A 20872-nucleotide genomic window follows, 5' to 3' on the forward strand; every position below is an offset into this window, starting at 1 on the left:
ATGCAGTCCCTTGACCCATGGAGATATGGCATATAGGTTGATCTCAAACCGAATCGTGCCATCTTCAAATAGGTTGAGCAAACGATTTATTTTTATATTCACCATTTCATTGTCCTTCACATATTTATGCTACAGCATACTGTTTTGTTGTGGTACAATCATGCCAACCCAGAGTTATGAGGAAAAAAGGTGCCTCCATCACAAGAACGTAGGAAGCAAAAAACTTCTGCAAAAAGATTGCACCGCGGACAGGAGGACTGCTCTGGATGAGACTTCAAACGTGGCACTCACTCACCAAGAATCAAGTCATGCTCGCAACCAAAGTAGAAATTCTGCCTTTCCCATCACTCACAAACGGAGTATTGCCCAATCCGAATATAATATTACTGTTGCACAGAAATATGGAAACAAAAAGTTACCTAACGCACTAATCGTCGGGGTGAAAAAGGGCGGCACCAGGGCCGTGCTGGAGTTCATTCGAATTCATCCAGATGTGCGCGCGCTTGGAACAGAGCCCCACTTTTTCGATAGAAACTATGACAGAGGATTGGACTGGTACAGGTACGAAATGTCACGTTGATTTAAATCTATAATAAACTAATTTGTCTGTTTATGATATATTTCATTTTCAATATGTTATTTTTTGAACAAGTGCATGGCCCATGCAAAGGAATTTGTCACAATAAAACAGTAGGCATAGGCTAAGTAGGCTTATGACTTCTTACAACCTAATGTATGTAGACCTGCCTATGAGATAATATAGATATGCTTGGGTGTATTGCATCTGTATCCATTCTATTCTAACGCGTATCTCTGACATTATTAGTCAGCTTTAAAAGTGTGTACCAGGGTGTATACTTGAATGTTCCACGATTGTGTTCATGAAAGTCCATAACGTTTTACATGATCATTAGGCTAATCATGTACCTTGTGGGATGGAATAAGTGTGCAGTATATTACCTCCTCTCTACCTACGACTCTTGTTTTTTTTGTTCATAATGTTGTTGATAATTGTTGATAATGATCACTTAGAGATCCTTTTTCATAACACAATACAGCAGAGAAAACTCATAGATATACTGAGTATAACAAACATTAGGGACACCTTCCTGATATTGAGTTGCAGACTCAGTTCATCGGGGCATGGACTCCACAAGGTGTCGAAAGCGGTCCACAGAGATGTTGGCCCATGTGGACTCCAATGCTTCCCACAGTTGTGTCAAGTTGGCTGGATGTCCTTTGGGTGGTGGACAATTTTTGTTACACACGGGAAACTGTTGAGTGTGAAAAACCCAGCAGCGTTGCTGTTCTTGACACAAACCGGTGCACCTGGCACCTGGTACCCCGTTCAAAGGCACTTAAATATTATCTCTTGCCCATTCACCCTCTGAATGGCACACATACACAATCCATGTCTCAAATGTCTCAAGGCTTAAATGTCCTTCTTTAATTAACCGTTCTCCTCCCCTTCATCTACAGTAATTGAAGTGGATTTAAAAATTGATATCAATAAGGGATTATTGCTTTCACCTGGATTCACCTGGTCAGTCTATTTCATAGAAAGTGCAGGTATTATTAATGTTTTGTATTCTCAGTGTAGATACACTAAATGACCGAACATTATGTGGACACCTGCTCGTCGAACATCTCATTCAAAATGATGGGCATCAATATGGAGTTGGTCCCCCCATTGCTGCTATAACAACCTCCACTCTTCTGGTAAGACTTTCCACTAGATGTTGGAACATTGTTGCGGGGACTTGCTTCCATTCAGCCACAAGAGCATTTGTGAGGTTGGGTCGCAGTCGCCGTTCCAATTCATCCTTAAGGTGTTCGATGGGGTTGAGGTCAGGGCTCTGTGCAGGTCAATCAAGCTCTTCCACACTGATCTCGACAAACCTTTTCTGTATGAACCTCGCTTTGTGCATGGGGGCATTGTCATGCTGAAAGAGGAAACGTTTTTCCTCAAACTGTTGCCGCAAAGTTGGAAGCACAGAATCGTCTAGAATGCCATTGTAGTGTTAAGTTTTCCCTTCGTGGAACTAAGCGGCCTAGCCCGAACCATGAAAAACAGCCCCAGACCATCATTCCTCCTCCACCAAACTTTATAGTTGGCACTGTGCATTGGGGAAGGTAGCGTTCTCCTGCCATCCCCCAAACCCAGATTCGTCCGACGGACTGCCAGTTGGTGAAGCGTGATTCATCACTCCAGAGAACCCGTTTCCACTGCTCCACGGTGGCGAGCTTCACACTACTCCAGCCGACGCTTGGCATTGCGCATTGTGATCTTTGTCTTGTGTGTAGCTGCTCATCCATGGAAACCCATTTCATGAAGCTCCTGACGAACAGTTATTGTGCTGACGTTGCTTCCAGAGGCAGTTTGGAACACGGTAGTGAGGGCTGCAACCGAACACAGATGATTTCTACTCGCTACTTGCCTCGCGCTTCAGCACTCGGTGGTTCTGTTCTGTGAGCTTGTGTGGCCTACCACTTTGCAGCTGAGCCGTTGTTGCTCCTAGACGTTTCCACTTCACAATAACAGCAGTTGACCGGGGCAGCTGTAGCAACGCAGAAATTTGACTAACTGACTTGTTGAAAGTCAATGAGCTCTTCAGTATGGACATTCTACTGCCTATGTTTGTCTATGGAGATTGCATGGCTGTGTGCTCAATTTTATATACCTGTCAGCAACGGTGTGACTGAAATAGTCAAATCCACTCATTTGAAGGGGGGCCACATACTATTTAATAGTTTTTGAGATAATTGATCTAAAGCTTTTATTTCTCAAGGTGTACAAATATTTCGGAATATCAGATTAAAAGAAACACTCCGACCGAAAGCAATTGGAATCGTAAGCATTACAAGTAAATCATGCCCCAAATCCAGGATGAAGTTACTTTGACTTGATACCCAGGTTGAAATGCCACAGTATAGCGGCAGTGTCGAATTTCAGTAAGTAAACATGCAGATCAACGGTAATAGATATTGTCAGGGGCAGACTTTTAAGAAACCCTCTCCAGCAGAAACATGGCTAATATTGATTAGTGACCTCGGATAAGGTAGGACTCCTCCTGCCTTCCCTCTGACGGGATGCCCCTCCAGTGTACTGTACATCGATGAGACGGGACACTGGCGCTGTCTCTCACCCCTGAGTCAGACCTTGGATAAAGAAGTCCATAGGAGAGTAATAGCCTTTTCTCATTATTGTGCCTACCCAAACAGTACCGTGCTGGCTTTTATATTTTCCTTTTACATGATCCTTTCCAGCATGGCCAGATCCAGTAAATCTCAGCTCAGCTTGGCTCAGTTGTGTGACTCTACCTGCTCTCATCCCTTGGCAGCCGTAAGACCATTGCTGAAGTTGGTACCTGCATGCCTAAAAGTAGGCATTACACAGGTGTCACATTCTCGTCTCTGACAGAACATGGTGCCTGTTGAGTGAAACCGAGCAGGGAACTCTCATGGATCGCATCTACACTTAGCTGAGAGAGAAAATCTACTGAAACAAAGAATGTGCCATTAGAAAGTGTTCTGTTCTGTTGGAGGTTCTGTCAGACAGGCCACTCTAGTGAAATCACCCAGCAGCTCTCCCTAAGCCCAGATGGTTGTGGTTTGTGCTCACTGTCCCATCGCAGTGTGAAGCCATTTATACCTGCTGTGTTTAAGTCAATTGAGTCAGACTCGCCCATGGGGAGCAACTTAAATCAATAAAAGGGACTTGGAGGCATTCAGTTCAGGGCTGAGGACTCGACCTAGCAGTGTTTTTTCACGCACTTGAATATGCCTATAATATAACTGCAATAATGCTAATATTAGACTAATAGAACAGTGGGAAGTTTGTGTGCAGTAGGCTTGTGCCAATATAGTGCCAATATTAGCAGATACTGTATTCATGTAATTAGTTTCACGTTAATTATTAATTACACATCCACACTTACATACCCACCCCCATGCATGCACACACACACACACACACACACACACACACACACACACACACACACACACACACACACACACACACACACACACACACACACACACACACACACACACACACACACACACACACACACACACACACACACACACACACACACACACACACAGGCTCTAAATTCATCAGTACTATTTGGGGACTGATTAATTAAAATGCCACAGAAGCCAGGACCTCGCAACAGTGTCTCTAATCCCCTCTGAAAGCAATTTTAGTTTAGCCACTGACATCTTGCAATAAGAGACACATAAATGCCGCCAGTAATGAGAAAGATAAATTGGCTGATTAACGTCAGAAGTTCTATACAAATCACCTTTAATGTGCTTTAGAGAGTCTTATTTTTCATTTTATTTCAGTCCAAGACATGAGACACCATCCAGTTAAATGTAATGAGTGTTTGCTAGATTAGTTCACCTCAGTCATGGTGGCTGAAACTTTATGCAGACTAGAACTAATATACGACCTGGTCTCAGCATTAAATAAAACGATTGTCACCATCGTCTAATGAGGCACTGTGATAGACTGTCCTCTATTTTTATTATTTTTAATTGTCAATTACTTGCATAATCCAACTATTTTCACCCCAATGTAAGTGACAGACCTGTGCGACCACAGTGAAATGGTGCAATGTTCATTACTCAATCTCCAGAATAAAATAAGACCAATTTGGCCTCATTTGTGGCAGCAGGTAGTCTAGTGGTTAGTGTTGGACTTGTAACCGAAAGGTTGCAAGATCAAATCCAAATCTTTGAAAGATTCAAATCTCCAAGCTGACAAGGTAAAAATCTGTCGTTCTGCCCCTGAACAGGCAGTTAACCCACTGTTCTTAGGCCGTCATTGAAAGTAAGAATTTGTTGTTATTGACTTGCCTAGTTAAATAAAGGTAAAATAAAAATGTAGATTGCATGTGAGTGTCTCTCCATCCCTGTGACTATGTAAGGGGTAGCTGAGTCATACATTATACTGCAACCAATTCCGCAACACTTCGTGTATGCGTTTTTCGTTTTTCGCACAGGATCAAAAAAATCTAACAAATCCGCATCACTACACACCATCACCATCAGAACTTAAAAGGGCATCTCAGCTCTACTGATTTTACAGGAGTCAGACGCACATCAAATAGATTCCCTGAGAAGTGTTAAAATTGTGCAAGAGGCCTTGTAGAATCTGCTTCAACCAAGATTATTCTCCAGGTCCACCGTTAATTGGCTCAGGGAGGATACTGAACCCCGGAACTCTAACGTCAGAAAGGTTGACGAGGACAGAAAGTTGTCTGCTGCTCATTTAACGGAGGGAACTGCACATTCCACTGGCCCAGGCATCTCTTTCCACTAGTAATGAGGAGTCTTAATCCCGATATAGCTCAGAAACATGTAGCAGTTAACATTAATTACAAAAACAACTCCTCTCGGGAATATCCCCCAAAGACACCATGGCACAGTGAGGTTTTGGTATTAGGATTTTGTATTGAATAAGTCATTAGCTGGAGTTGCCAGCAGCAAGAGACAGAGGTAGTGGTGTTGTGAGTTTCCTACTCAAAGAGACAGGGATAGAGCCTTTACCAACTGTAGGTAACCCAGCTGTACATATCATTAAGAGCTGTTGAGAATGGTAGACCACCCTGGAGGCAAGGACACACAATGACATTATTCTGAGAGATGGAATCTAACATGGCCGACACCATGCCTAGCAATGTATAATGTAATGAAATAAATGTGTAGTTTTGACTGTAGTAAATTTAGTTTGATTAAATGGGGATATGCACAACTCTGTTCAAACTGTTTTTCCTGGAGTCTAGTCTAGTTAGTACAATACATAGTATACACGCATCAAACTATTTCCGTAATGATCATGGCGCCGAAGGAGATGACCGCCGTTTTACGATCCCAAAACCAATTGTGCTATTGTGTTTTTTTTGCATTATTTGTAACTTATTTTGTACATAATGTTTCTCCCACCGTGTCTTATGACCGAAAAGAGCTTCTTGATATCAGGGCAGCGATGGCACACCCCGTACTGGAGGAATTCTTCTTCTTCAATGAGTTGGACGGGCAAAATTTACTCCAGACACCCGACAAGGCCATCATCCCTGTCATTCGCATGAGGAAAAGACGGAGATATCGTGGACGACGGTCCAGGTGCCTTGTAAGGATCTGTCGCCGAGAGGATAATGTACCTTTACCATAGGTCCTATTAGCCAACGTACAATAAATCGATAATAAAATAGACGAACTACGAGCACGTATATCCTACCAACAGGACATTACAAACTGTAATATCTTATGTTTCACCGAGTCGTGGCTGAACGACGACATGATTAACATACAGCTGGCGGGTTTCAAGCTTTTTCGGCAGGATAGAACCGCGGCCTCTGGTAAGACAAGGGGCGGCGGCCTATGTATATTTGTAAACAACAGCTGGTGCACAAATTCTTAGGAAGTCTCGAGGTTTCGCTCACCTGAGATAGAGTATCTCATGATAAGCTGTAGACCACACTATTTACCAAGAGAGTTTACATCTATATTTTTCGTAGCTGTCTATATACCTCTGCAGACTGATGCTGGCACTAAGACAGCACTCAATGAGCTGTATACGGCCATAAGCAAACAGGAAAACGCTCATCCAGAGGCGGGGACTTTAATTGCGGGAAATTCAAATCAGTTTTACATAATTTCTATCAGCATTATAAATGTGCAACCAGAGGGAAACAACTCCAGACCACCTGTACTCCACACACAGAGACAGGTACAAAGCTTTCCCTCGCCCTCCATTTGGCAAATCTGACCATAATTCTATCCTCCTGATTTCTGCTTGCAAGCAGGAAGCACCAGTGACTCGGTCAACAAGAAAGTGGTCAGATGAAGCAGATGCTAAGCTACAGGACTGTTTTGCTAGCACAGACTGGAATATGTTCCGGGATTCCTCCGATGGCATTGAGGAGTACACCACATCAGTCACTGGCTTCATCAATAAGTGCATCGATGACATCATCCCCACAGTGACCGTATGTACTGTACATACCCCAACCAGAAGCCATGGATTACAGGCAACATCCGCACTGAGCTAAAGGGTAGAACTGCCGCTTTCAAGGAGCGGGGCTCGAACCCGGAAGCTTATAAGAAATTCCGCTATGCCCTCCGACAAACCATCAAATAGGCAAAGCGTCAATACAGGACTAAGATTGAATCGTACTACACTGGCTCCAACGCTCCTCGGACGTGGCAGGGCTTACAAACTATTACAGACACAAACCTACCAGATGAGCTAAATTACTTCTATACTCATTTCGAGGCAAGTAACAATGAAACATGCATGAGAGCACCAGCTGTTCCGGAAGACTGTGTGATCACGCTCTCCATAGCCGATGTGAGTAAGACCTTTAAACAGGTTAACATTTACAAGACCGCAGGGCCAGACGGATTACCAGGACGTGTACTCCAAGCATGCGTTGACCAACTGACAAGTGTCTTCACTGACAATCTATAATACCAACATGTTTCAAGCAGACCACCATAGTTCCTGTGCCCAAGAACATGAAGGTAACCTGCCTAAATGACAACTGACACGTAGCACTCACGTCTGTAGCCATGAAGTGTTTTGAAAGGCTGGTCATGGCTCACATCAACACCATTATCCCAGAAACCCTAGACCCACTCCAATTTGCATACTGCCCCAACAGATCCACAGATGATGCAATCTCTATTGCACTCAACACTGCCATTTTGCACCTGGACAAAAGGAACACCTATGTGAGAATTCATTGACTACAGCTCACTGTTCAACACCATAGTGCCCTCAAAGCTCATCACTAAGCTAAGGACCCTGGGACTAAACACCTCCCTCTGCAACTGGATCCTGGACTTCCTGACGGGCCGCCTCCAGGTGGTAAGGATAGGGAACAACCCATCCGCCACGCTGATCCTCAACATGGGGTTTGTGCTCAGTCCCCTTCTGTTCTCCCTGTTGACTCATAACTGCATGGCCGTGCCACTCCATGGTACTCCAACACCATCATCAATTTTCCTGATGACAAGAGTGGTAGGCCTGATCACCGACAGCGATGAGACAGCCTATAGGGAGGAGGTCAGAGACCTGGTCGTGTGGTGCCAGGACAACAACCTCTCCCTCAACGTGATCAAGACAAAGGAGATGACTGTGGACTACAGGAAATGGAGGACCGAGCACACCCTCATTCTTATCGACGGGGCTGTAGTGGAACAGGTTGAGGGCTTCAATTTCCTTGGTGTCCACATCACCAGCAAACTATCATGGTCCAAACACACTAAGGCAGTTGTGAAAAGGGCATGACAAAGTCTATTCACCCTCAGGAGACTGACAAGATTTGGCATGGGTCCTCAGATCCTCAAAAGGTTCTCCAGCTGCACCATCAAGAGCATCCTCACTGGTTGCATCACTGCCTGGTATGGCAACTGCTCGGCCTTCAACCGCAAGGCAATACAGAGGATAGTGCGTGCGGCCCAGTACATCACTGGAGCCTAGCTTCCTGCCATCCAGAACATCTATATCAGGTGGTGTCAGAGGAAGGCCCTAAAAATTGTCAAAGACTCCAGCCACCCTGGTCATAGACTGTTCTCTCTGCTAACGCACGGTAAGCGGTACCGGAGCGCCAAGTCTAGGTCCAAAAGGCTTCTTAACAGCTTCTACCCCCAAGCCATAAGACTCCTGAACAGCTAATCAAAGGGCTACCCAGACCTCTCTTTTACTCTGCTGCTACTCTCTGTTTATAATCTATGCATAGTCATTCTACCTACATGTACATTTCAGCTCAATTACCTCGACTAACCGCTGCCACTGCACAATGACTCTGTACCGGTACCCCCGTATATAGCCTCGCTTGTTATTTTACTGCTGCTGTTTCATTTTTTGTTACTTTTATTCAAAAAATTAAACATTTTACTTATCTAATTTTTAATTAACACTTATTATTTTTATTTTTTTATTAACTTCTTAAAGCATTGTTGGTTAAGGGCTTGTAAATAAGCATTTCACTGTAAGGTCTACATCAGTTGTATTCGGCGCATGTGACAAATAAAATTCGATTTGATTCCTTGCACGCAATATTCCAATATTTCCTATCTCTAGCCTATGCCAGGTGTCTTTGGAACTATTTGCATTTCAAATACAGACTGAATGAATATTTGCAGTGTCTCATTATGCGTTGGTAATGTTTTCCATTATTCCCTGCAGTTCAGCATAAAGCCCTTTGCAAAGACAGACAGGGGGAAATGTGACAGGAGGAAACAAGTTTAAACTGAACAGGATGTGAGGACAGGCTGACATGCACTGAAATAGTTTTGTTTACACTGTGTTTCATTGAAATTGGCAGCTGAGCCGCAGTTAATTAATCTGAAACATTTACACAATTAACTGAAATGCTCATCCGAGGATGTGCAGCTTGCCAGCCATGGATTTCAGGGTCTTCCTGAGAGTGTCTTCATTTTGGGATAGTTGAACACTTTCCCACATCAAAGTCAGACACAGTAACAGCATTTGCTTAGCCTTAATTCAACGCTTTATCACTTCAGGAGAGCAATTGTCTCTCAACATCCTCAGTGGATTAGAATCTTCCAATGTGCCGTCATTTCTGTGAAACGTAGTGCACAGACAACACGACTAAATCAGACATCATTGAGGTCAGACTGATTCTGATTCTGAAATATTTGTTTCCCATACAGACAAACAGGACAGTACTTATGTAAAAAGCTAGTTTACTCTGGAAAAGATTGACATGGTGTGCACACAACACAACAGATCAGAGCTTTGTTTCAAATTGAATAAGACCTGCTGCTGGTTGTCTTGGCAGTTGACTCTAAATGATTTCTAGTTAACCAACCAGCTGACCGGACTTCAGTATTGCTGTCTGGGACATTCCTCGGTAACTCTTAATTGACTTCCATTGAGACCAGCTTCTGTCGCTGCTGACTGGTGATTAATGCTTGGACGTCATCCCAGCAGAAATGGGAGTGAGTGAAATATTAATAAGATAATCTTTTCCAGTGGAGACAGAATGAAGCTATTTCCTTCGTACCAGGCGAGGGGAGTAGACTGGTGATGCGGTTGTATAGCGACTCTGGTTTTATTACAGCATTGTGCATTAGAACACATGTGCAATTGCAAGCTGTGTAATTGCAATCTGGGTTGTTAGCAACCGTAACACAACATGGTCTGTACAAATTAACCCTCCTTGTGTCATTGAAGATATGACGTAGCCCTACCTAGACACATAAAGTACTTTGTAGCAATACTCTGTAATGATTTAAAAGCTTTCTCACATACTGGTATTACCTGTCCCTGACTCCTATAATCTTAGATAGAGTATTCACTGTATTGTTGTGAAATGTAATACAAATTAGAAGATGAAAGGCTTCAGAATGAAAGCAATGGATAAGAGTATGACTGTCTATGTGAATGTGAATATAATTCAGGCCCCGGTAATAGAGGTGCAGTATGTGAGAAAGCTTTGAAATCCATGTACAATACTGTATAACACCACACTTCGACAACATGCTCTTAGCATCCACCAAGAAAGCAATATAGACATGCTCTATGCTTTTCCCTACACTGATCTCACTTCATCTTACGTTCTACAGATCATTTGGAAGTGACCATGATGAGCCATGAGACCTTTGTCATAATTTAATCAGGGGCTTTTCCAAATAACCCCCGCTCGAGCCGAGGCCATCCCAACACCACAGATAATGGATACGTTGAAGTCACCATGCTCCCTGTCCCTGGTTAGTAGACTCAACTCACAAGCTGTGTATTGTATAATAGGCAGGGTTCATTATTAGTCTGTGTGATGACAGACACGTTCTGCTCTGCCAGAGATAGGGGCCACTCTCTAAATCTCTCCGTCTGTCTGTCTGTTGCAGGGACGCTGCCTGCTTGTCATGATTGATGGTTTCCAATTTAAATCCCAATCAGATCAGGCCTGGCCTTCGCATTACTGTCCAATCCTCCGACTCATCATAAAGCTGGATAATTAGTACAATGAGGCCTAGATTAATTCTGTTGAAAACAGTGTGTCACCGCCACAACCTTTCTACTGACAGTGGATGATAGCTTGAACGTGGAGGAATCGAATACAACACTGAAGAAGCCAAACAATATCCACAAAGCAGCGGAGGCTGCTGATGGGAGGACGGCTCAGAATAATGTCTGGAACAGAGCAAATGGAATGACATCAAACCATGTTAGATGTATTTGATACCATTCCACTGATTCCGCTCCAGCCATTACCATGAGCCTGTCCTCACCAATTAAGGTGCCACCAACCTCCTGTGCCACAAAGGTTTGAGATTAAACAGAACACTCCATGATTGCGTTTTTGACTTAGCCACATCAATACCTGACTCTGTACATCTATTGAAAGATGCTATACTACATTTTAGCTCAACCTTAGAGAGGCCACACATGTTCTGTACATCTATTGAAAGATGCTATGCTACGTTTTAGCTCAACCTTAGAGAGGCCACACATGTTCTGTGCATCTATTGAAAGATGCTATGCTACGTTTTAGCTCAACCTTAGAGAGGCCACACGTGTTCTGTACATCTATTGAAAGATGCTATGCTACGTTTTAGCTCAACCTTAGAGAGGCCACACGTGTTCTGTACATCTATTGAAAGATGCTATGCTACGTTTTAGCTCAACCTTAGAGAGGCCACACATGTTCTGTACATCTATTGAAAGATGCTATGCTACGTTTTAACTCAACCTTAGAGAGGCCACACATGTTCTGTACATCTATTGAAAGATGCTATGCTACGTTTTAGCTCAACCTTAGAGAGGTCACACGTGTTCTGTACATCTATTGAAAGATGCTATGCTACGTTTTAGCTCAACCTTAGAGAGGCCACATGTTCTGTACATCTATTGAAAGATGCTATGCTACGTTTTAGCTCAACCTTAGAGAGGCCACACGTGTTCTGTGCATCTGCCGTCACACACATTCCATTTTGTCCACATCAAAAGACCTGCTAATGACCATACCAAAGTTATGTATACGCACTACTGTGGTTCACGAGCAAACATTTACTGAGGACTCTTATAACGCACTCAATTCCCTCTTGATTTGAAACATCAATGAAGTTACACTGGCGAGGTCTGGGTTAATTGATTGTGCTGAAGGAGATGATCCAAAGCTGACCTTTACCTGCTGCTACGGTCTTACCTGCCTGAAATAGCAGGTGCCTGGGTGTCTGTACAATGTTGACTTGCTCAGTGGAGCCACGTTAGCAGCCAGAGAACTTAGGACATCCTTTAGCACTTTTAATGTTACAGTATGCCAGACATGATTTTTAGGTGTTGGTCTCAACACATCTGTCAGGGGGGGGGGTATTAAATACACACGTGTGTTTTTACCGGTGATGGGGGAATTGCTATCCCTTTGCAATCTTGTGAGCACTGGGCACATTTACAATGTTGGGATAGATCCTCCACACCTCGGTTCATTTTAACAGAGTGATTAAAATGTCACAGCCAAGCCTGTAACACATCCTGACTCCTCTCAGAGTTTCACCAATAACCTGAACAGGAGACGGCTGTAAATTACTCCAGTCAATTTAGTTCCAGCTCACAGGATCCGGATGATGATCAGAGCAGGGAGCCCATCCATCTCTCTACAACTTTGATTCATGACACAAAATGCCAGTTACTACCAGTTTTATAGATATGTGTGTGTGTGTGTGTGTGTGTGTGTGTGTGTGTGTGTGTGTGTGTGTGTGTGTGGGTGTACTGTATGTGTCAAAATGTGTGCAATGGCAGTACAGTTTCACATTGTGTGTATACCTTCCAACCATATTCTATCTCATTATTAATATTTTACTAACGGTTAATTCTACAGAGTTACCTGATATGATTTACAATATATCATCTACCAGCATTCTCCACTGTAACTTAGTCCCAGAGCTCCACAAAGCTTGTCGGTATTGAGAGCTGGAGTGATCATGGTGACCCTATCCTTTTAAGAGTAGGCCTACCGATGAATGAAGGCTTTTAGAAAGCTACACTACTGAAGGTGCTCGCTGTTCTCTAAAAGCACCATAGGCTGTCAGGACAGAATACACTGCTGCTAAATGGCTTACAACATGTCACAGTAACCTTGGCATATAACAATTACAGCGAGAGCCTCCTGTCCTCTCTTATGCTACAAGCACCTCCATTGAAAAAGGCAGGCATCTAACTACAGGAAGGCCAACGTAAATAGCAACTGGCAATTAATGTTTGTGGAAGTTTCAGGTGTGATGGTGCCATTCCTAATTTCCCACTGTGGTGGTTGTGTTTTCAGTTAAGCAGTCAGTATGCTCACATGAATGACTGTTCTTCTCCCCGGTTTGGGTATTTACATAAGAGGATAATGGAAGATGTCACTTTAGTTAAATATTAATGAAATATTTCTTGATGAGAAGCGGGTTTATATTCTGGTCAATTGAATGTTTTGTAATCATGTGGATGGGCTTTCATTTATAATATTCAATTTCTGTAAAACAAATGTTAGTTCAATAGAAAACTACAGAGAACAGCAGGTGGACAATATATTTGATCATGTAATATATTGTAATTATTGCATAATCTTTTCTGATTAGACCTGAGAGGGTAAATTGATTTTTCAAATACATGACAAGGATTAAATCCCTGCTGAAATGAGAATGTGTGCACAACATGTAGGCCTGCACTATGGAAGTTCACATCATGGTAATGCATATTCCACCAATTTAATTAAAATCAGGTTAACAAAACAGTGATAAAGCTGTCCCTGACAAGTTGTTAACGTTTAATTATAAAGAGAAAGGGGGAATAATCTAAAGAGCAAATGTACATGCGTATCTCATCACTCCAATCATGGACAAATAAAGTTTGATTCAAGCTAGGTTTCTGTTCAACCAAACAACCGGGACTCAGCAAACCCAGTAGATAATGTGACCATGTCATGTTGTTCTTGTGCTCCCCAAAATGCACATGTTCATCTTTAGGCAGTGGATCATTGTTGTCTTGTACTGTACTTGGGAAATGGAGAATGTAATTGGTTGTGTGAAGTAAAAGCATCCCATGAATTACATGTTCCATTATGGCTTTCTCTATGGAAAGCTGCACAAAACCTGTTTGTGTCCTGGTCTCATCTGAAACCTTGGTGGATTAAATAAAGCTATAGGAGGTGATGGTTTTTCTTTCATTCCTAATCGACAAGAAATGCACCTCTTGGTGGCAGTTGGGAAATGCTACAAAGTACGGCCGCTAAAGCTAGTACAGCACCAACACTCCTTCCCATCAGCAAAAAAAGTGACCATTTCAGATGTTGTTCATGCTGCGTTCCGCTCCTGCACCAGGCAACATGGGAAGTGTTAGACAGCCAGTAACACCATCCTGGGTGTTGGTTGTGTTGATTTTTTTTAAAAGGTTTATGTAATACATCTAATTGCAGCTCTTTCTTTTAACAGTGTTGGTAAGAATTGTCAAACAGAAAAGGGTAACGTTTGAAATGATATAACACAACAGTGTTGGAATGTCTGTAGCTTTCTCCATGAGATTATATAGTTTCCTAAAATTCCATCAACTCAATAATACATGTATGATGATGGAAGTGTGAAGAAAGAGGAAGAATATGCTATACTATAGGTTAAGGCTGATGATGTAACTAAGTTGGGACTCCATCACAAAGCACCTGAGATATAGTAGCATGTTTTTAGCGTATGGTAAAGCTGTTTTCTGGGGATGGTGCTACTGCTGTTCTGTTCCTTCCATCCCATGGAAGATTAATGATTGCCTGTGGCAATAAACTGGTAAGGCTAACTGAGACACCCAGCAGAACAGCACAGGATTCATAAATCAAGCTAAACTGATCAATATTTCTCAGACTGTTAAGGTACACTACATGACCAAATGTATGTGGACACCTTCAAGTCAAACATCTCATTCCAAAATCATAGGCATTAATATGGAGTTGGTAGCCCCCTTTGCTGCTATAACAGCCTCCACTCTTCTGGGAAGGCTTTCCAATAGATGTTGGAACATTGCTACGGGGACTTGCTTCCATTCAGCCACAAGAGCATTAGTGAGGTCAGGCAGTGATGTTGGGGCGATTAGGCCTGGCTCGCAGTTGGTGTTCCAGTTCATCCCAAAGGTTTCGATGGGGTTGAGGTCAGGGCTCTGAGCAGGACAGTCAAGTTCTTCCACAAAGATCTCAACAAAGCATTTCTGTATTGTCACGCTGAAACAGGAAAGGGCCTTCCCTAAACTGTTGCCATAAAGTTGGAAGCACAGAATCATCAGTCATAGACATAAAGTTACTATTTTATTTACTGTATCAGTTTTGGTGCAAGAATGGTTTTGGGAGAAACTGCTCGATGCACTTTAGGTGGGATCTATCCATTTTAATGTTCAAAAGCTTCTAGGAAACAAGGTCCTGACCTGGAGGGAAGAAGCATTTTACTGGATCTAGAGCTTGTATTATGGATACACAATGGAAAAGCCCAGTAGCCTAGAGGTTAGAGAGGTGGACCAGAAGCATGTTGGGAAAGCCCAGTAGCCTAAAGGTTAGAGAGGTGGACCAGAAGCATGTTGGGAAAGCCAGAAGACACATTTCTGTTCTAACCAATGGACAATAATGTTGTATTCAAATGTAGGTTGTAATTGTATCTTAGAACTATTCAGGCCTCCTGGGTGGTACAGCGGTCTAAGGCGTTACTACAGACCCGGGTTCATTCCCGGGCTGTGCCACCATCAGCCGTGGCCGGGAGTCCCATAGGACGGTGCACGATTGGCGTCGTTAGGGGAGGGTTTGGCCAGTGGGGCTTTACTTGGCTCATCGCGCTCTAGTGGCTCCTTGTTGAAATCCAACTTTTGCATAATCCAGGTTTCAAACAGGATTGATGCATTTCTTAACTCCCATTGCTCGAATGATGAAAGGAAATTCCCAGAGCAATGCCAGTCTCTACATTATATTGGAAAATATCAGAACACTTGTCTTTACTTTGCTATGCATAGATTCCGTGGATATGAGAAAAACTTTACAAACATTTTAAGAGGATGACCTATTTAGTGTGACCCAGATTCTCCCAAGTATCTTTTTCTGTTGGATGTCCTTAATGCAGGTGATCGTGATTTATGAACACCAGTCTAAAATGTGATTGGATGATTTCCCTCCAGCCCTCAGCATCACTGTCACCCTGGAGATAGGGAACAGGAGTTGTTTTCATGAAACCTTTTCAGCTATCGAAGTGGATAACAACTTCTGCAAGACAATTAAATTGCTTTACTATTCTATCCCCTTCTAGAGTACTAATACAATGGATTCCAGGCTAAAAAATGCATTTTAAATCGTTTTTCTCTTTCTGTCTTTCCCGATTTAGAGGACTAATGCCACGGACTCTAGACAGCCAAATCACCTTGGAGAAAACCCCCAGCTACTTTGTGACACGAGAGGCTCCCAGACGCATCGCCAGTATGTCCCCCAACACCAAGCTGATTGTGGTGGTGCGTAACCCAGTCACCAGGGCCATCTCAGACTACACACAGACCCTGTCCAAGAAGCCGGACATCCCCACCTTCGAGGAGCTGGCCTTCCAGAACCGGAGCCAGGGTCTGGTAGACACCTCATGGAACGCTATCCGCATAGGGATGTACATCCTCCACCTAGAGAACTGGCTGCAGTACTTTCGCCTCTCCCAGATCCACTTTGTGAGCGGCGAGCGGCTGATCACGGACCCGGCGGGGGAGCTGGGCCGAGTCCAGGACTTCTTGGGTCTCAAACGCATCATCACAGACAAGCATTTCTACTTTAACCGAACCAAAGGCTTCCCTTGCCTGAAGAAGCCGGAGAGCAGCAGCCAGCCCCGCTGCCTGGGCAAGTCAAAGGGTAGAACTCATGTGCAGATAGACCGAGAGGTCATTGAGCAGCTCCGGGACTTTTACAGGCCTTTTAATATCAAATTCTATGAGATGGTGGGACAAGACTTTAGGTGGGATTGAGAATCTAATTTTAAAAAAGCAGGTGATATGTGTTTATTGAAATGGATACCTCAGTGGAGTCATTCGAATGAGGACACCTTAACGTAAATCCAATTTCTCTTCATGTTTGAAAATACAGTGCGAGTTTAACAAGGTGTATGTAATCTGCCTTTAACTTTAAAACCTTTGATATAACTTCCTACTTTAACATCATGCCGGTTGTGTTAACCAAATAAAATATAAATATATGCTGCCATGCCATTTATTCTCACAATTAGTATTTGTCATACACTAAATTGTGTTTCTTCACAAAGGCCTGTTACTTTTACAACACTGTACCATGTCAATCGTTCCAACTCAATGGACAACAATAAAGAGTATAGAGACAACTGAGATTTGTTGTAACATGTCTGTCCTACGCTACAGTATGATCACAGACATGACAAAGCTATAGTATGTGAACTTGGCATAAGATGTGTATCATAAAGACATTCTGGCAATAATGAATGTAAAAACAGTTAATGGATGCCCTCATGCATATTATCGTATCAAATCATGGGCATTATGATGATAATTGTAAGCATTTGTCTTTTCAGAAGAGGTGGAGTGTAATGGAAAGACAGAGGAAGACGTGGAGTTGAACTACAGAGCAAAGTGAGCTCTTCATCCAAGGCAGCATGTAGAAAAACAGCCGATGTTTTTACTCTGCCTTTTGAGAAACGAGGAATGGCTTGATTAAATAAGCTAAACTAAGAAGCTCCCAAACAAGCAGATTCAGATTGAATAATGTAAGTTGAGTACTGCAGTCTGGGTTAAATGTTTTAAGGCAGAACTTGTGCATTAAACATTGCCCAAACAGTACATAGAAGTACACAACTTACAGAGCATTATGTCTAATTTAACCCCTACAAACCACTTGCACATTTGGGGATGAAATAAATGGTGCTAGTTGAAAAGGACCACATGAGGAGGCAGGTAGCTGGGTCCAGGGGCAGGCAGAAGGTCATACAAAGGGAGTCCAAAAGGGCAACAGTACAGGCAGGGAAAAGGCTAGTAACGTAGTTTGGGAGATCAGGCAATAGGTAGGTAACAGGAAATCCAATAGGCTAAAGTACAGGCAGGGAATAGGCAAAAGGCGTTGTTAGTGAGGCAGGCAAAAACTATCATTTGCGGGAGGAGTAAATCACGGGGGAAAAACAGAGTTCTGAAGACGTGTGTCACAAAACTCGCAATACCTTACAGTGATGGGGTGCAAAGAACTGAACTAAATAGTGTGTGATAATGACCTACAGGTGTGTGAACAGGTGATTAGAATTCAGGTGACTGGGATCTGGAGAGTGAGCTGCGTTCAGGAGATCTAGGTGTTTGAGAGTGTGGGCTGGAAAGTGAGCTGCGTTCAGGGGACCTACGTGTTTGAGGGTGTGAGTTGGAAACAGACGTTACACTTGGGCCATAGCACTATTTAAAATGCTGCTTAGGGCCCCCAAAAGGCTAGGGCTGGCTCTGACTGCATGTGTGGGTATGGATGTGGGTATGCAGACCTGCGAGCCACTGCGGCCCCCACCCCCATCAAAGTTGCCCATCCCTAATTTAAATTGTCATTTGTGATACTCTCCATTAATTCTTGATTCTTGACCCCTGCCTGCTACTTTGTGAGCCACCACCGTACACACTGATACGCTGAGCAGTTTAGCAATGAGCTCAACTTTATCTAAACACAGTTGATTACTACTTTTTTTCCCCTCCCAGAATGCATGTGGGTTGACTACAGAGCACCGAGAGCAAGTTATTTCCCAGTTTGGTGCGATTGTATTGCAGACATGAATAATGATCCATCGTGTACAAAGAAAACAGACTTATGGGATTTCTAGCTGACTTGTGGCAGCCATGCAAGAAACATATATCGCATAATGTTTATGGGTAACTAATCCCAGATGGTTGTCAGTAAAGAGGAGTGTGTGAGAAGGCAACACTATGGTAATGTACAGAAATCTGTCTACAGCCTGAAATCTAAGGCTCATATATTATTCCTTGTGTGTGTGTTTTATTTCTTCACTGTCATTCAAATAGACTGTATTGACAGTGAACCTCAGAACTGTCCTTTAGCCACTACAGTCAGCATAGTGAACTGGTATGGTCATAGGCAAAAGGTCATCTTTCCCAGGCCTACTCTACTGTGCTCTCCACATCAGGTATTGAATGGACATGATCATGGGAGAAGTAACAGTCCAATTACCTCCGATGGCCAGCCTAACCTTCAAAAGAAATACCAAGGAGCAAACAGGCTGCTGTTGTAAATGTCATGAACTTTGAAAAGACTGAGGCAAGTTTTGCCACAGCGTTTACCAGGCAATGTCAAGCAGTACATGATGCGATCAATTCCAATGGATTCATTGTTTCACTTCGTCAAAACCTTGCACTGTCAGGACAGCTTTTGAATAAAAACCAATATACATGCAGGACAGCATTTAAGGAGTCCTTCTTTTCAGAGTTGATACCGGTTTACTGAAACTTTCTTTTACCTTACCAGACAGGAAATCCCATTGTGATTTCAAGGGGGACCCAAAACTTCATGAACTTTACAGAACTGATGTCTGCTCTCGGCAGTGTTAAATAAACAACTGTTAAAAGAGAGAAATTAAGAGGGTTGTAAAGTCCCAGGGTGTGCTGTATACTCATCTCTGAAATTATATTGGTTATGAGACATCAATAATGGAAAAATGGTTGCAGGCACTAAAACTTATAAGAGGAGAAAAAGCCTGTTCAAATAATCTTAAAAGTCAGGCTTATACATAAATATTTTACATATTTATTGGTTCATTAACTGACGGCTGGGAGGAAATGTATGGGGAAATTTATAAGGGCACAAGGTGAGACCCAAATGCAGACACGGGAGGCAGATGGTTTGAGTCTTTGATATTTACTACATCCAAAAGGGGTAGGCAAGAGAATGGTTGTGGACAGGCAAAAGGTCAAAACCAGTTCAGAGTCCAGGAGCTACAGTGTGGCAGGAAGGCTCAAGGTCAGGGCAGGCAGAATGGTCAGGCAGGAGGGTACGGAGTCCAGAAAACAGGCAAGGCTCAAAACCGTGAGGACTAGTAAAAGAGAATAGGAAAGGCAGGAGCACAGGAAAGGCAGGAGCACGGGAAAAACACGCTGGTTGACTTGGAACATACAAGACGAACTGGCACAGAGAGACAGGAAACACAGGGATATGTACACCAGGGATAACAAGCGACACCTGGAGGGGGTCGCTTGGCCAGGTGAAACTGATCTAACAAGGACAGGTGAAACTGATCAGGGTGTGACAAAATTACCTGAACTCGAACCTATTCTCTATCCGAAGTTTAAGCTTCAACTGAGATAGGAATGATTTTTTAGACAGACTTGCAGTTTATTCTGCTGATTGTCTGTTGTCCTATAGGCAACTTTACCATGCCCTGCGATATTTGACTTATGTGGTGTTGGCCATTCATACAACATACTGTACAGTAGATTATGTAATGTCAGAATTCACCACACAGTAGGTCACTCCAGAGGCGTACCATCCCCAATGATTATAGCATTTGGGAGGTTCCCACTTATAAACCAGAAGTTTCAGCTTGAAAAGGTGAGTGTTACTCAGTTCCAATTTACATCTACTGTAGCTGATCAGAGGAGCATCTGTTGAGGACTGAACTAACCGTTTCTGCAGTCCTTACACCAAATTAGTTGCAACTCATCTTTCTCTCTGCAAATTCACAAGAGCTTAGTTCAGATGACAGGCCAGGTATATTTAGATATTTGTGGCAGGCAATGATTAGCCAGCTTGTTCAGTGTTGGTTTGCTTCTAACAGCAACTTTACAGAAACTGGAGACAGAGAACTTTATTTTCAAAACAGGAAATTGAAAGTATGTGAATTGATA

General features: G+C 43.0%; 1 protein-coding gene across 3 annotated transcripts; it reads left to right on the forward strand.

Annotated features, from left to right (window-relative positions):
- The first annotated feature begins 25 nt into the window (after positions 1 to 25).
- On the forward strand, positions 26 to 17359 carry LOC129830376 (heparan sulfate glucosamine 3-O-sulfotransferase 2-like). 3 transcript variants are annotated; one of them, XM_055892923.1, is made up of 4 exons: positions 472 to 561; positions 10609 to 10752; positions 10891 to 11309; positions 16369 to 17359. In XM_055892923.1, the coding sequence occupies exon 4, from the start codon at positions 16376 to 16378 to the stop codon at positions 16985 to 16987; it is 612 nt and encodes a 203-aa protein (XP_055748898.1). In that variant the 5' UTR covers positions 472 to 561; positions 10609 to 10752; positions 10891 to 11309; positions 16369 to 16375; the 3' UTR covers positions 16988 to 17359. The 3 variants fall into 3 exon arrangements, with proteins under 3 accessions (XP_055748888.1, XP_055748898.1, XP_055748905.1); XM_055892930.1 differs by lacking the exon at positions 10891 to 11309; XM_055892913.1 differs by lacking the exons at positions 10609 to 10752; positions 10891 to 11309 and having other exon boundaries at positions 26 to 561.
- Positions 17360 to 20872: the final 3513 nt, after the last annotated feature.

This window comes from Salvelinus fontinalis, chromosome 2, assembly GCF_029448725.1.
Source record: "Salvelinus fontinalis isolate EN_2023a chromosome 2, ASM2944872v1, whole genome shotgun sequence".
In the NCBI taxonomy this organism is placed as follows: Eukaryota; Metazoa; Chordata; class Actinopteri; order Salmoniformes; family Salmonidae; genus Salvelinus; species Salvelinus fontinalis.